This window comes from Monodon monoceros, unplaced genomic scaffold, assembly GCF_005190385.1.
Source record: "Monodon monoceros isolate NGI ecotype Baffin Bay Population unplaced genomic scaffold, NGI_Narwhal_1 Super_Scaffold_12, whole genome shotgun sequence".
NCBI lineage: Eukaryota > Metazoa > Chordata > Mammalia > Artiodactyla > Monodontidae > Monodon > Monodon monoceros.
This window is the reverse complement of record NW_021703768.1, coordinates 123,111,211-123,126,998: the sequence shown is the minus strand read 5'-3', so window position 1 is coordinate 123,126,998 and position 15,788 is coordinate 123,111,211. Positions and strand designations below refer to the sequence as shown.

Genomic DNA, 15,788 nt, shown 5'->3' with positions numbered 1-15,788 from the left:
GCTAAGCATAAACATGTAATGAACTACAAAGTGCTGTGCTGGTGGGTATGTTATCTATATCCTGGACTCTACATTCTACATAAATAATTAGCGATACATGGCTTGATTAAAATTTTTCTTTCATTTCACCTCCATTTTCTGGGGCTGTCACTTTAAGGCTTTACAATGTTGCTACACTGGCCTGCTGGTATGCCAAACATTTGGAGAACAGAGTCCTAGGTATTACCTTGTAAATGTTCTTTACTTCATTTAAATATCCCCAGGTTCTGTAGTCCTGAGTCCCAAATTCTCGAGCCTTTTAATTGAAGTATAGTTAACTTACAATGTTTTGTTAGTTTCAGGTATACAGCAAAGTGATTCAGTTCTACATATATATTATTTTTCATATTCTTTTCCATGATAGTTTATTCCAGGATATTGAATATAGTTCCCTGTGCTATACAGTAGGACCTTGTCATTTATCTTTTATATAGTTTGTATCTGCTAATCCCAAACTCCTAACTTATCCCTCCCCACCAAGAATCTTAGTAAATGAAATATGATTGGCTAATACGGAACCAATGTATGCTTTTCATGATAAAAAATAGCGACTGACATTTATTGAGGACCTGCTATGTGCCAAAGCAACATGCATGTCCACTCTGCAGCCGGGAAAATGGAATCTCAGAGTAGTAAATAAAATGTGGACAGCTGGGGGGCTTCCCTGGTGGCGCAGTGGTTGACAGTCTGCCTGCCGATGCAGGGGACACGGGTTCGTGCCCCGGCCCAGGAGGATCCCACATGCCGCGGAGCTGCTGGGCCCGTGAGCCATGGCCGCTGAGCTTGCGCGTCCGGAGCCTGTGCTCTGCAGCGGGAGGAGGCCACAGCGGTGAGAGGTCCGCGTACCGCAAAAACAAAAATGTGGACAGCTGGTAAATGACAGAGGCAGGAATTGACTGCCTCCGGGTGTGTAGTTTCCAGAGCCCTTCCCACTTACTGCCTCAAGCTTGCCTTGCAGATGCACTGGGTAGGGGGTGACCAAGCCTCAGGGCCCCCATTCCTCTCTCTATGGGGATGTTTGTATGGGGCATGCGTGGAGTTTCTAAGTCCCCAGTCCTAATGAGATTACGTTGAATAGAAACTAAGGTGAAAATCTAGTTCTCAACTCTGAGGGTACCAATCAGAGTCCAGGGGCCTTCATTAGTGCTCCATCAATGTCCAAGGGAAATGGGCACAGACTGAGACGAGGGGTCAGAGACTGTATTGACTTCATGTTTTTCTGTTTCAATAGGTTTTTTACTTCTCAAGTTCAATTCTGATTGATCAGTTTTTTTGTTGTTCTTTTACATGGTTCTGTGAAAATTAGTATTTTGGTTTGACTTATGGTTTAATTCAGCAAGGTTTGAAAGACAACTCATTATATTAGATTATATTAGATTTTCTACAAAGAATTTGGGTTTTTAAAATTTTTTTATTTTATATTGAGGTATAGTTGATTAACAATGTTGTGCTAGTTTCACGTGTACAGCAAAGTGATCGTTATACATGTACATGTATCTATTCTTTTTCAAATTCTTTTCCCATTTAGGTTATTGCATAATATTGAGCAGAGTTCCCTGTGTTACACAGTAGGTCCTTGTTGGTTATCTATTTTAAATATAGTAGAGTATATATGTCGATCCCAAACTCTCAATTTATCCTTCCCCTACCTTTCCCCTTTGGTAACCGTAAGTTTGTTTTCTATGTCTGTGAGTCTGTATCTGTTTTGTAAATAAGTTCATTTGTATCATATTTTGGATTCCACATATAAGCGACATCCTATGATATTTGTTTTTCTCTGACTGACTCCACTTAGCATGATAATCTCTAGGTCCATCCATGTTGCTGCAAATGGCATTATTTCATTCTTTTTTAGGCTTATTGATACTCCATTATATATATGTACCACATCTTCTGTATCCATTCATCATCGACAGATGATGGACATTTAGGCTGCTTCCATGTCTTGATTATTGTAAACAGCACTTTCTTGTGGTATCTTTGTCTGGTTTTGGTATCAGGGTGATGGTGGCCTCATAGAATGAGCTTGGGAGTGTTCCTTCCTCTGCAATTTTTTGGAAGAGTTTCAGAAGGATAGGTGTTAACTCTTCTCCAAATGTTTGATAGAATTTTCCTGTGAAGCCACCTGGTCCTGGACTTTGTTTGTTGGAAGTTTTTAAGTCACAGGTTCAATTTCATTACTTGTGACTGATCTGTTCATATTTTCTATTTCTTCCTGGTCCAGTCTTGGGAGATTGTACCTCTCTAAGAATTTGTCCATTTCTTCTAGGTTGTCCATTTTATTGGCATAGAGTCTCTTATGATGCTTTGTATTTCTGTGGTATCCATTGTAACTTCTCCTTTTTCATTTCTAATTGTATTGATTTGAGCCCTCTCTCTTTTTTTCTTGATGAGTCTGGCTAAAGGTTTATCCATTTTGTTTATCTTCTCAAAGAACCAGCTTTTAGTTTTATTGATCTTTGCTATTGTTTTCTTTGTTTCTATTTCATTTATTTCTGCTCTGATCTTTATGATTTCTTTCCTTCTACTAACTTTGGGTTTTGTTTGTTCTTCTTTCTCTAGTTCCTTTAGGTGTAAGTTTAGGTTGTTTATTTGAGATTTTTCTTGTTTCCTGAGGTAAGATTATATTGCTATAAACTTCCCTCTTAGAACTGCTTTTACTGCATCCCATGGGTTTTGGATCATTGTGCTTTCATTTGTCTCTAGGTATTTTTTTAATTTCTTCTTTGATTTCTTCAGTGATCTCTTGGTTATTTAGTAACGTATTGTTTAGTCCCCATGTGTTTGTGTTTTTTACAGTTTTTTTTTCTTATAATTGATTTCTAGCCTCATAGTGTTGTGGTCAAAAAAGGTGCTTGATATGATTTCAATTTTCTTAAATTTACTGAAGTTTGATTTGTGACCCAAGATGTGATCTATCCTGAAGAATGTTCCGTGTGCACTTGAGAAGAAAGTGTAATCTGCTGTTTTCGGATGGAATGTCCTAAAAATATCAGTTAAATCTATATGGTCTATTGTGTCATTTAAAACTTGTGTTTCCTCTGTTTTGATGATCTGTCCATTGGTGTAGGTGAGGTGTTAAAGTCCCCCACTATTATTGTATTACATTAGCATTTGCCTTAGGTCATCCTATGGTGGGTGCATATATATTTATAATTGTTATATCTTCTTCTTGGATCGATCTCTTGATCATTATGTAGTGTCCTTCTTTGTCTCTTGTAACAGTCTTTATTTTAAAGTCTATTTTGTCTGATATGAGTATTGCTACTCCAGCTTTCTTTTGATTTCCATTTGCATGGAATATCTTTTTCTATCCCCTCACTTTCAGTCTGTATGTGTCCCTAGGTCTGAATTGTGTCTCTTGTAGACAGCATATATATGGGTCTTGTTTTTGTATCCATTCAGCCAGTCCATGTCTTTTGGTTGGGGCACTTAATCCATTTACATGTTAGGTAATTATCAATATGTATGTTCTTCTTGCCATTTTGTTAATTGTTTGGGATTTGTTTATGTAGGTCTTTTTTTCTCCCCTTCCTCTTTTGTTCTTTTCTCTTGTGATTTTTCTTTTTTATAAGTTGGTCCAATTTTATTGAAATCTGTTACAGAAGACAATTCAAATAGGAACCGCTGTCTGTGGTTTTAAGACCTGTAGAGATCTGAGTTACGTTTTACTGCAAAATATAAAATACATTAATTCAAACTACAGTGTAAAAAGATTTTATTATTAATGAATTGTATGTCCTCATTAAGTTAGATATTTGCAAATGTTTTCCTAAATAGTTACAGCTAATTTAGAGATATCTTTTAAAGTTCAAATAGCTAGTTTAAATTTGAGAAAACATACACTTACTGTAACATGAAAGATGTTCACATTGAGATACTTCAGCCCCAAACTTCACAAACTACTAGAAATTAGAGGATACTTTGTTGCTAGAGGAAAAAAATATCACTTACATCAGGGAAAATTATACTAGACTACCAGTTTAAAATAAGCAATAGTTCGCATAATATTAGAGAAATTCTCTCTTGCCTTACAAATGCAAGATAAATCCTCTAGACTCCCTTCTCTGTAGAGACCACCAGCTCACTACCCAGGCTCTGAAACTTAGCACAATTAGGGAAAAAAACAGACAGACTTCAGTATGAGAATTAGCCAAAACATTTCCCGAGGGAAGCATTTCTGATTCTGATTCTGATCAAGATTCTCTTGATCTTTAAGCTCTTTTTTTAAAAACAAAACAAACGAAAAAATCCCACTCAATCCCCAAGATCAGTTTGAAAATGAAAAAAAATAGATCTGCTGGCTCTCACAGCAACCTTCATCATGTCAAGGCAATGGTTTAACTCACATCTCCTGATATTTCCTCCCCATTTCCTACTGACAGCGTCCCCCCCTTGCCCTTAGAGTAGTTGAGGTTCCCTGTAATACAGACCCTTGGTCTTTTTAGCGTTAGCTAAAACACGTATTTTGAAAACTGTGTTTAGTAAATACCCTTCTAGTCCTGACCTAATTTCCTGATACATAAAGCACATAAGAGGTGGTGTCCCCTGCGACTGTCTAATGCTTACCAACTATTTAGGACGTTCCCTTGACTCTTTAAGTTTGCCTTTAGAGATTAAAATTCAACATAGAAAAACAATCAGTTATCAAACATCTATTCCTAATTTAGAGTAAAGCTACATTACATAGCAAAACTCCACTTATTAAACTCTATATCTCATGCAAACTTAAAATTTTAAAAATAGTAATTCCAGGCCCCAAGGTAGACCATGAACCTACTTAGATGCAAACATGGTAAACACTTTAAAATTTTTTTTTTAACTCTTCCTAAAAGAAGTGTGTTTTTGGCTTATGAACATTATTCATGAAGTCTGTTGCTAAGGAACACAATTTTCGACCTGGTAACAGAAATCATTCTGGTAATCTGACACATGACTAAGATGCTAAGACCATAGAATTAAAGGCATTCTTTTGGATTCTGTCCTTTAATACTTTTTAAGTGGAAAACCATGAAGAGGCTTCCAGCTCAGTAGAGACATTGATTAAAACTAGGTAAAAATGGGCAGGTTTGCAGACCTTGGGTAACGCACATCAAATTCAATAGGCCAAAGGAGTGTGTTTTTCATGACGGGGCTCTCACCACTCACAGGTTTTGGGCCAGTTTTCCATAGCCTCCTCTCCCAGCATCATAGTCCTGACGATACTCATCTCGTACATGGCCTCCAGAACGCCCATGGCCATACTGCCTGCCCTCCTTAAAGCCTGTGTCCCAGTCTGTGCGAATGATCCGGTCATCCAGACGCATTCCATTTATGTACCACGTGGCATTTTCTGTATCTGCTCTTGAACAGTGTCCCACAAAGCAGAACCCACATGCTGTTTTCTTCATTTTATCCCGGCCCATGACAAATTTTCTCTGTCACCACTTTTGCTGAAGAGTTCATAGATTTGTTCTTCAGTTGTGTATAAGAGGAAAGATTTCCAACATGCGGTGTACAGCTTTCCTTCAGTAATTAATTTTCCCTGTTCTTCACTGTCACCCCGGCAGTGCTGGTCCTGGTACTGGCTCAGCTCGACATAGGAGTCACTGCGCCTTCAGGAAGCCACCCGACATAGTGCACAATGTGGCCGAGGAGGCCACCACTGTGAGAATCTTCTCTTGTGATTTGATGACTAACTTTAGTGCTGTGCTTGGATTCCTTTTTTCTTTTTTGTGTGTGTATCCATTGTAGATTTTTTGGTTTGTAGTTACCATAAGGTTTTGATACAGCAGTCTATATTTAAACAAGATTGTTTTAAGATGCTGCTCTTTTAATTTCAAATGCATTTCCAATATCCTGCATTTGTACTCTCCTCTTCTTACGCTTGCTGGTTTTGATATCACATTTGTATGTGGATGATTCCCTACCTTTACCAGTGAGCTTTTCCATTTGTAATTTTCTTGTTTCTACTTGTGGCCTTTTCTTTTCTACCTAGAGAAGTTCCATTAGCATTTGTTGCAAAGCTAGTCTGGTGCTGAATTCTCTTAGCGTTTGCTTGTCTGTAAAGCTTTTGATTTCTCTGTCGAATCTGAATGAGAGCCTTGCTGGGTAGAGTATTCTTGGTTGTAGGTTCTTCCCTTTCATCACTTTAAATATATCGTGCCACTCCCTTGTGGCCTGAAGAGTTTCTGCTGAGAAGTCAGCTGATAACCTTATGGGAGTTCCCTTGTATGTTATTTGTTGCTTTTAATACTTTTTCTTTGCCTTTAATTTTTGTCAGTTTGATTACTATGTGTCTTGGCTTGTTCTTCCTTGGGTTTATCCTGCCTGGGATTCTCTGCGCTTCCTGGACTTGCATGACTGTTTCCTTCCCCATGTTAGGGAAGTTTTCAGCTATTATCTCTTCAAATATTTTTGCAGGTCGTTTCTCTCTCTCTTCTCCTTCTGGGACCCCTATAATGTGAATGTTGGGGTGTTTAATGTCCCAGAGGTCTCTCAGACTGTCTCTATTTCTTTTCATTCTTTTTTCTTTATTCTGTTCTGTGCCAGTGATTTCCACCATTCTGTCTTCCAGCTCACTTATCCGTTCTTCTGCCTCACTTATTCTGCTATTTATTCCTTCTTTTGTATTTTTTATTTTAGTTATTGTATTGTTCATCTCTGTTTGCTTGTTCTTTAGTTATCCTAGGCCTTTGTTAAACATTTCTTGTATCTTTTCGATATGTGCCTCCATTCTTTTTCTGAGATCTTGGATCATCTTCAGTATCATTACTCTTTTCCAGGTAGGTTGTCCATCTCCACTTTTAGTTGTTCTTGTAGGTTTTTATCTTGGTCCTTCGTCTGGAACATAATCCTCTGCTGTCTCATTTTGTCTAACTTTCTGTGATTGCAGTTTCTTTTCCGCAGGCTGCAGGGCTATGGTTCTTATTGCTTCTGCTGTCTGCCCCCCTGGTGGATGAGGCTGTCTAAGAGGCTTGTGCAGGTGTCCCAGTGCAGGTCCCTCTGGTGGACAAAGACATGTCAGGGGGTGTGTTTAGCAAGCAGCTGTGTGCTCAGGAAGACTTTAAGCTGCCTGTCTGCTGATGGGTGTGGCTGCGTTCCTGCCATGTTGGTTGTTTAGCATGAGGCATCCCAGCACTGGAGCCTACAGGCTGTTGGGTGGTGCCAGGTCTTGGTGAGAAAATGGTGGCCTCTGGGAGGGCTCACACCAATGAGTACTCCCCAGAACTACCACCGCCAGTGTCTTTGTCCCTGCAGTGAGCCACAGCTGCCCCCCGCCTCTGCAGGAGACCCTCCAATACTAGGAGGTAAGTCTGGCTTAGGCTTTTATGAAGCCACTGCTTTTTCCCCCGGGTCCTGGTGCACACAAGAATGGGGTTTCTGTGCCCTCCAAGAGGGGAGTTTCTGTTTCCCCCAGTCCTGTGGAATTCCTACGGTCAAACCCTGCTGACCCTCAAAGCCAGATTCTTTGGGACTCCTCCTTCTGTTGCCAGATCCCCAGGCTGGGGAGGTTGATGTGGGGCTCAGAACTTTCACTCCTGTGGCAGAATTTCTGTAGTAAAATTATTTTCCAGTTTGTGGGTCACCCACCCAGCAGGTATGGAGCTTGATCTTACCGTGGCTGTGCTCCTCCTACCGTCTTGTTGTGGCTTCTTCTTTGTCTTCGGATGTAGGATAACTTTTTTGATAGGTTCCCTCGTTTTTTGGTTGATGGTTGTTCTGCAGTTAGTTGTGATCTTGGTGTTTTTGTAAGAAGAGGTGAGCTCACATCCTTCTTCTCCACCATCTTGTCTCCGCCTATAGATTTTCTACATAGAATTTGATAATGACTCTGTGAGTGTGTTGAACGGGCAGGAAAGAGAAAGCCTTGGGGGATGAGTTACTCAGTAACCTGAAGACTGATGTTTGGTTCAGCCTAAAATTGTGATAGAAACGCTTATTAGGTGGAACCATACTCAATTGCCATTATTGTAGGTCAAAAATAATTAAATGTAGGCAAATATGTATAGCTCAACATCATACATGCTAAGCACCCAGGAGGCAAAGATTTCACTAATTTATCTGGCTTTGGTTCCAATCAAGCAACAACTATTTATTCAATATTTATGTACAAGAGGCTCAGTACAAAGATGAGAAAAAACAAAATCCTGCCTTCAAGAAGCTCACATTCCTAGTTGAGATAAGCCACGGATTGTTAAATGCTAATGTGAGAAATGATGCTTTCATTGGGAGAATACCTGAGCAAATGCTAAGTGAACAGGCCAGACCAAGTGTGATCATTTGGGGCTAAAATAACATGTAAAAGATGAGACATATGAATCAAGCCAAATATGACACAATGACGGAGGAATGAAGGGCATAAAGATGGGAAACATCAAGATGTATTTCGCACATCCAATTTGAACGAGTTCAAAAACAAGGTTAGGAAGATGAATTAAGGCAGCTTACAACAAGCTTCAGTGTCTTTTTTTTTTTTCCTGTAAGTGCTTTTTATTCCTGTGAGTGGAAATCAGCTGAATCTGTTGAATGGAATAATAAGCAGCTAGATACCAGCGCAAATGGAAAATATATACAAAAGACGTTGTAGCCAGAGTTTACCTATGCAACTGAGGCACAGAAAAGTTAAGTAACTTGCCCAAGGTCACACAACTAGTCAAGGGTAGTCTGACCTTAAGCCCAAGGCAGCCTGGCAGCAAAGTCCCACTATTAAGCACCATGATCCAAGAGATACGTATACATAGGTCCACACACATCTTGTGCTTATTCATAGCAGCATTATTCATAATAGCCAAAAAGTAGAAACAACCCAAGTGTCCATCAACTGATGAATGGATAAACAAAGTGTAATATAGCCATACAATGGAGTATTATTCAGCCATAAAAAGGAATGAATCATGCCACTACATGGATGAACCTTGAGAACATTACACTAAGGGAAGGAAGCCAGTCACCAAAAAAGAATATATATATATATATATATATATGTATATATATATAGAGAGAGAGAGAGAGAGAGGGAGAATGATTCCATTTGTGTGACATTTCTAGAATAGGCAATTTCATAAAACAAGAAAATAGATTAGTGGTTGCCTAGGGCTGCAGGAGTAACTGCTAATGGGAATGGAGTTGTTCTGGGTTTTTTACAGAGGATGAGGTAATGAAAATGTCCTAAATTTAGACTTTGTTTATGGTTGCATGATTATACTAAAAAAAAACCCACCAAACTATAAAATTTAGATGAGTAAATTTTATGGTATGTGAACTATATCTCAAAAAAATGGCATAAACACAATTTTTAAGTGTGTAAGACGACTACAGGTTATAGTATATGCAGTGACACCCAGGAACCATGGGGAAAAGTGAAAGAGCCAGATACATAGACCTGGAGCTTGTGAACTGTCAGTGCCAGATCTGTGGATGTGACAAGTCCCATGGGAGTCCTTCCATGAGAAACAAAATATGGAAACCAGTGACAGCTTGTTCTGCTGCCAGGGAGCTGACAGTTCTGTTAGCAACTTAAATTCTACAGATTCCAGCCCTACTCCAGGTTAGCCTGCTGGCTTTCGAGCTGGCCCAAACACGTTAGCATCAGCTGCTAAGGATGTACTAAATTTCTTTTGTTTTGCTTTTGTTCTGCAGTTTTTGAAGAGCCGGAAGATCCAAGCAACAGGTCGTTTTTCTCTGAAATCATCTCTTCGATTTCGGATGTGAAGTTCAGCCACAGTGGGAGGTATATCATGACCAGAGACTATCTGACGGTCAAAGTGTGGGATCTCAACATGGAAAACCGCCCCATCGAGACTTACCAGGTACAGACCACCACCCACTAATACGTAGATTGGGCACTTCTTCAAGGGTTCCAAATCAGCCCCTGCCTGCAAAGGCTTACAAAGCAGAAGGATAAAAGACATGTTGAGCCAGTTAAACATCCAGAAATAGCAGGTAGACAGCTCAGTGTAAGTCTGGATAGATCTAGCCTAGAGGAAAGGTCAAGAACCATGCCCTGAGGTCCCAGTGTTTACAGGCTGGGAAGAGGAAATGGATTTGGCAAGAGAGACTGGAGAAAGTGCCAGTGAGGTAGGACGGAAACTGAGAGGAGTCCTGGAAGCCAAGTGAATCGAGGAGGAAGAAGTCACCAACTGCCGTATGCTGTTGCTGAATCAAGGAAGGACTGAGAAATGGCCAATTGGATTTAGTAACATGGAGATGATCAGGCACCTTAATGAAAGAGTTGTAGGTGAAGTGGTAGGAATGAACGTCTGATTGGAGTGGGTTCAAGAGAGACTGTAACTAGAGGATGTGGAACGTAGTGAAATTGGTTTTAATTAATTTATTTTTGGCTGCTTTGGGTCTTCGTTGCTTTCTCTACTTACTCTAGTTGCGGTGAGCAGGGGCTACTCTTCTTTGTGGTGCACAGGCTTCTCGTTGCGGTGGCTTCTCTTGTTGCGGAGCACGGGCTCTAGGCACGCGGGCTTTAGTAGTTGTAGCACGCGGGCTCAGTAGTTGCGGCGCACGGGCTTAGTTGCTCTGTGGCATGTGGGGTCTTCCCGGACCAGGGCTCGAACCTGTGCCCCCTGCATTGGCAGGCAGATTCTTAACCACTGCACCACCAGGGAAGCCCTGTAGTGAAATTTCGAAAGAGATTTTGTTCTGAAGAGGAATAGAGAAATGGGGTAGTAGCTGGAATGGAATGCAGGATTGAGGAAGTCATCACAGCTTGTTTTATGCTGATAGGAGTAAGCCCGTAGAGAGGGTGATAATTAATTGAAGCAGTCAGCTTCTCAAGGGAATAGATTCCACTGCAGAATTGGACTTAGATGAGGTGGGCAACTCATCCGTCAAAGGAAAGAGAAAAGAGTAAGTAGCTACAGATGCAGTAGGTTTGTCAATTTTGTGATGGGAACATACAGATGGTTTCTTCTTATTGCTTCTATTTTCCAGTGAAATAAGAAGCAAGGTCATTAGCTGAGTGAGAAGGAAGAGAGTGAATTGACTAGGGCAGTATGGTAGGGTCGCTCAGGGATCCACTTGAGGTTTCTATTATTGATTTAAAGTGAGACTAATCTGTGTGATTGTGTGTTTTTTCCAGCCACATTCACCTGCTTGGTACAGGTAAGGAAGAGCAGAAAGTTAGATTTAACCAGTGATGGGGTTTTGCCAAGGGAGTACAATGGAAGAGGGAGAAAAGCAAGTTTGTTGAAGGTATCTATTAAGGGAGTGATTGATTGATTGGAATGATGGATGGCTGAATCTAAGGTAGGTTATAAGGGGAATGAAGAATTGATAGAATCAAGATACTAAAGGGCATGACTTAAAATGATAGGAAGTAGCAAGAGTGATACTTACTAAACACATACAGTTATGGTAATGACAAGGCTCATAATATGACCCAGAAAGCAAAGGACAAAACGCACTGAAAATGATGAGGCCAAGTCACCGAGAGTCCAGAGTATTCGAATCGTTAAGAATGATGGCAGGGATGGAAGAGAGACTGAGGCGCTAGAGTGGCTTCCAGGAATGGGGTAGAGGGGCTGAGAACTGTTGATGACTGTAAGAAGGATGGGTGGCAGGAAGTCATGTTGGATGGCATGACTTGGAAGGAGCTGAGGACCCGAGACAGGAAGGATGATTGTCCTGAGCAGCACGGAGTCCACTCACCTTGGCACACGAGGGCAGAAGTCCAGCCGCCACGTGAGTGGCCTCAGGAGAAGCAGGAAACATTGAGAGAGGAGGTTGAGGACCCTCAGGACTTTGATGGCTGACCGTGAAGCTGTAAAAAGGTTTGGGGGCCAGAAATGAAGACCACAGATGTGGTCAAGGTAGTTTGGTTACCCCTGTGGTTCAAGTAGCATCCCCTGTGTGTTTGCGTTCTCATTGTCCCCGACACGCTGCCCTCAGGCTCCCGCTCACAGCCCTCACCTTCAGCACAGGGCTAGAGCAGACAGGAGTGTCCCCCTCCAGCTGCGCAGTCAAACCATCTGGTGTTACATCCCTTAGTACAAAAGCGATGGCGATGGGAACTAGAACCTGACAGGGGTGTGGCCTGCTGCAGAGCCGCGCTTAGAGAAAAGTAGATTAGGCTACACAGTGGGGAGAGCAATTACTACTTTTATTTTAGGGAAAGACTTCTAGAACAAAGCTAGCTAGCTGTGACATGAAGTCATCAGCATTTAAGATCATGCTTCTCAAATCATGTTTACCTAGTAGTAGATGTAGACATCTTCTTTGTAGAACACTGAGGAAGAGCTCTCATAGCCCATTGTTGAAATTAAATACTTCAAAAATTATTTAACTTATTTTAGGTGACATATTTCAAAGCAATTTAGTTAAGTTTATATACCGTATCAGATGGTAATATAGTATATCAAAGATGGTAAGCAAACTGAGTGAGTCAGTGTCTGGAACACTGTTGAAAAAAATTGTAAGGACTGGTCCAGTGGGAAGGAATTCCATCATCAATTACTACTGCCTTCCCTGGGCAGGGAGACAGGTGATATACTCTTTTGTATCTTCATACATCCATCAACTGATCTCAAGCATGTTTCTGGGAATAAGAAGCTGTAGACTTAAGTATGATGAGCTATGTTCACGTTTTCCTATAGAACAGGGGTTGACAGACTGACCTGTGGAGCCACATACAGCCACACCTGATCATTTACCTATTATCTATGGCTGTTTTCATGCCACAATGGCAGAGTTGGGTCGTCCTGACAGAAACCACATGGCTCACAAAGCCTAAAATATTTACTGTGTGATCCTTTACAGGAAAAGTTTGTCAACCCCTGAAACAGAAGAACAAACCAACAGAGTTTAATCGTGCTAGGCCTCACAGTGGTCTATCAACTATACAATAGCAGGCTCCCACAAGTACATGATTTGAGAACCACTGTGTTGGGAGACTCGGCTTAGTGTCAAGGAGGCCATCCGCAAGCTCATAGGAACATAGCATAGAAACACTTTTTGCAACATGGAGAGAGAAGCATCAAATAGGACCACGAGTCTTAAGTTTTCCCTTACTCTGCTCTCTAGATGTTTGTTTCTCATGTCGGTATCTTACCTTTTTCTCTCCTCTGATGGAAAAAAGTCTATATTCTCTGCCTAAGATTTTTCTTTCTATTACAACAGAATATATACACCACATACCTTCATAGTGTAATAGATCATCTTTTCCTGTAGAGGCCCTCAGTTGGAGGTAGTCAGGAACTTCCCAGAACTGCTCCATCCTGTTGGTAGGAATGTAAACAGGTACAGCCACTATGGAGAACAGTCTGAAGGTTCCTTAAAAAACTAAAAATAGAGTTACCATATGATCTGTCAATCCCACTCTCGGGAATATATCCAGAGAAAACCGTAATCTGAAAAGATACATGCACCCCAATGTTCACTGCAGCACTATTTACAATAGCCAGGACATGGAAGTGACCTAAATGTCTGTCATCTGTCAATGATGAATGGATAAAGAAGATGTGATACATATATATAATGGAATATCAATAAGCCTAAAAAAGAATGAAATAATGCCATTTGCAGCAACATGGATGGACCTAGAGATTATCATACTAAGTGAAGTAAGTTAGAAAGAGAAAGACAAATACCATATGATATCGCTTATATGGGGAATCTAAAATACAACACAAATGAACTTATCTACAAAACAGAAACAGACTCCAGAGAACAGACCTGTGGTTGCTAAGGGGGAGTGGGGGAGGGATGGATTGAGAGTTTGGGATTGACATATACACACAGTACTATATATAAGATAGATAACCAGCACGGACCTACTGTATATACGGCACAGGGAACTCTACTCAGTATCATGTAATAACCTACATGGGAAAAGAATCTGAAAAAAACAATTTTATATATATATATGTGTGTATAATGGAATCACTTTGCTATACACCTGAAATTAACACAACAAACATTTTAAATCAGCTAAACTTACAAAAAAAAGATGGTGCATCAAATAAATAAAAAGTTTCAGGAAAATAATGAAAAAAAAAAAGTGCTCCATAACAGATAAGAGGAAGAAGTAGGGGGAGATAAGATTGAAAATAGGATCGATTTTGCCTGTCTTTTTCCTCCAAAAAGTAGGAGATCTGGAGTACGAGGATAATAAATTTGGCTCCCATTGCCCACTGCACTAATTCCATCTTGACATCCTTCCCCTTCAGAAGCCCCACTCCTCTTCCTCTTCTCCCTCTATTACACAGAACTTGGAAGCAAGTCAATGATAAAATCAAGAAGAGGCAAGAATCAGGCTTGCTTTCTAGAAAAGAGACAGATTCTTGAGGTCAGGGTCCTCCAACCATCAGAAGGAAAGTTCGACCCCCAATTTATGCCCTTACCTCCACCATCACTTTCTTCCAAGGAAATAGTCTGTGCTGATTTGGGAGAGGGGGAATTATAGTCAAGACCAGGGTTAGGCAAACCATGACTCAGAGGCCAATCCTGTCTGCCACCTATCTTTGTAAATAAAGTTTTATTGGAACACAACTCCCACTCATTTGTTTATTATAGCTGCTTTTGCATAGCAAGGGTAGAGTTGGGTGGTTGCTCTATGGCCCACAAAGTATAATTATTTACTATCTGGGCCTTTATAGAAAAAGTTTGTCAAGACCTGGAATCAGCTCTCCCTTTGTCCCAGGACTCTCTTCTGCTTTGCTCAAGGATTCTTAATGATAACTAGAGATCTTCAACAAGCAGAAATGGCCCTACAAACAAAATCGCCTTCCAGATCAGATCTGAGCCACTTCCAATACGCACAAAAGGTGGAGGAAGGGAAGGACAGTGACTTAATTTATAGCAGAGTTCCCAAGCTCAAGACACAAGCCTCGCCCTTACATCCCATTACCTAACAAAGCCAAAAGCCCAGCTGCAGATGGATTCTCTTGTCACTATAGCATTGAAGCAGATACCCTGACAAGGCCCAGAACTGTTTGGGAACAAGAGAGTAAAGGTGGAGGAAATTAATTTGCAGACTTAGAAATCCTTCCACTGTCCAAATAACTCAGAGAGCTTTTCAAATACCCAGAACATCTAATGGAGCAAGGAATGAATCTGACCTCATTCCTCTGCCCAGTGCTAAGCACACAGCTGAGCCTCTGAGCTCAGCATCCAGCAGAGCTCTGGGGTCAAGGGAGGAGAGGGGCCTAGGCTGCAGGAAAAGGAAGAGTGAACCATCCCTGTCCATCTAAACAAAGTCAAACAGTGCTTTTCATAACGTCCCTCTGCCCTCACCCAATTTTAGCTCCCTCTTGGCCTCACCTCAGTTCCCAGCTCCTGTCTAGGACTGAGACCCCACGTCGAGGCGAGGCCAATGGGGCAGAGCCAGTGGGAGGTAGATCGCTAGAGAAGGCAAGAGTGTGTGTGTGCTCCAGAACCCAGATCCCGGGTTCACTTCCCATTCTGTCATTTCCTTTCCTGTGGGATCTCGGACAAATGGTGTCATACCCGGTAGTTCATCCTCTGTTAAAGCGAAGAGAATGACAACAACTACGTCCTAAGATGATGCTAGAGATGAGATAAGATTCTATGGATAAAGCGCCTGGCTAATAATAACAAGCTGGCGCATTATGTATGCCTGTTATAATTACCAGTCCCTGTGACAGAGCTCAGGAAGAATTCAAAATTGCACCCAGATTACTACCCTCCAAGCCCTAATCCTCAGCCTATTTGCCACCTTCACCTGAGTTGCTGAACGCAGCTGGAGAAAAACACCCAACCATGCTGACCAGATGCATTTAAAATTCACATCCAACAACTTC

At 41.1% G+C, this 15,788-nt stretch overlaps 1 protein-coding gene and 1 pseudogene across 7 annotated transcripts in view; one reads left to right on the top strand and one right to left on the bottom strand.

Annotated features, from left to right (window-relative positions):
• The window catches only part of PPP2R2B (protein phosphatase 2 regulatory subunit Bbeta), a 452,968-nt gene that overhangs the window by 432,393 nt on the left and 4,787 nt on the right, over positions 1-15,788 (top strand). For all 7 annotated transcript variants that reach the window (XM_029216987.1, XM_029216990.1, XM_029216991.1 and 4 more), the window contains one exon: positions 9,661-9,830. In XM_029216987.1, coding sequence (XP_029072820.1) covers positions 9,661-9,830 — 170 coding nt within the window. The remainder of the gene's footprint in view (positions 1-9,660; positions 9,831-15,788) is intronic.
• Positions 5,184-5,654, bottom strand: LOC114891684 (annotated as a pseudogene).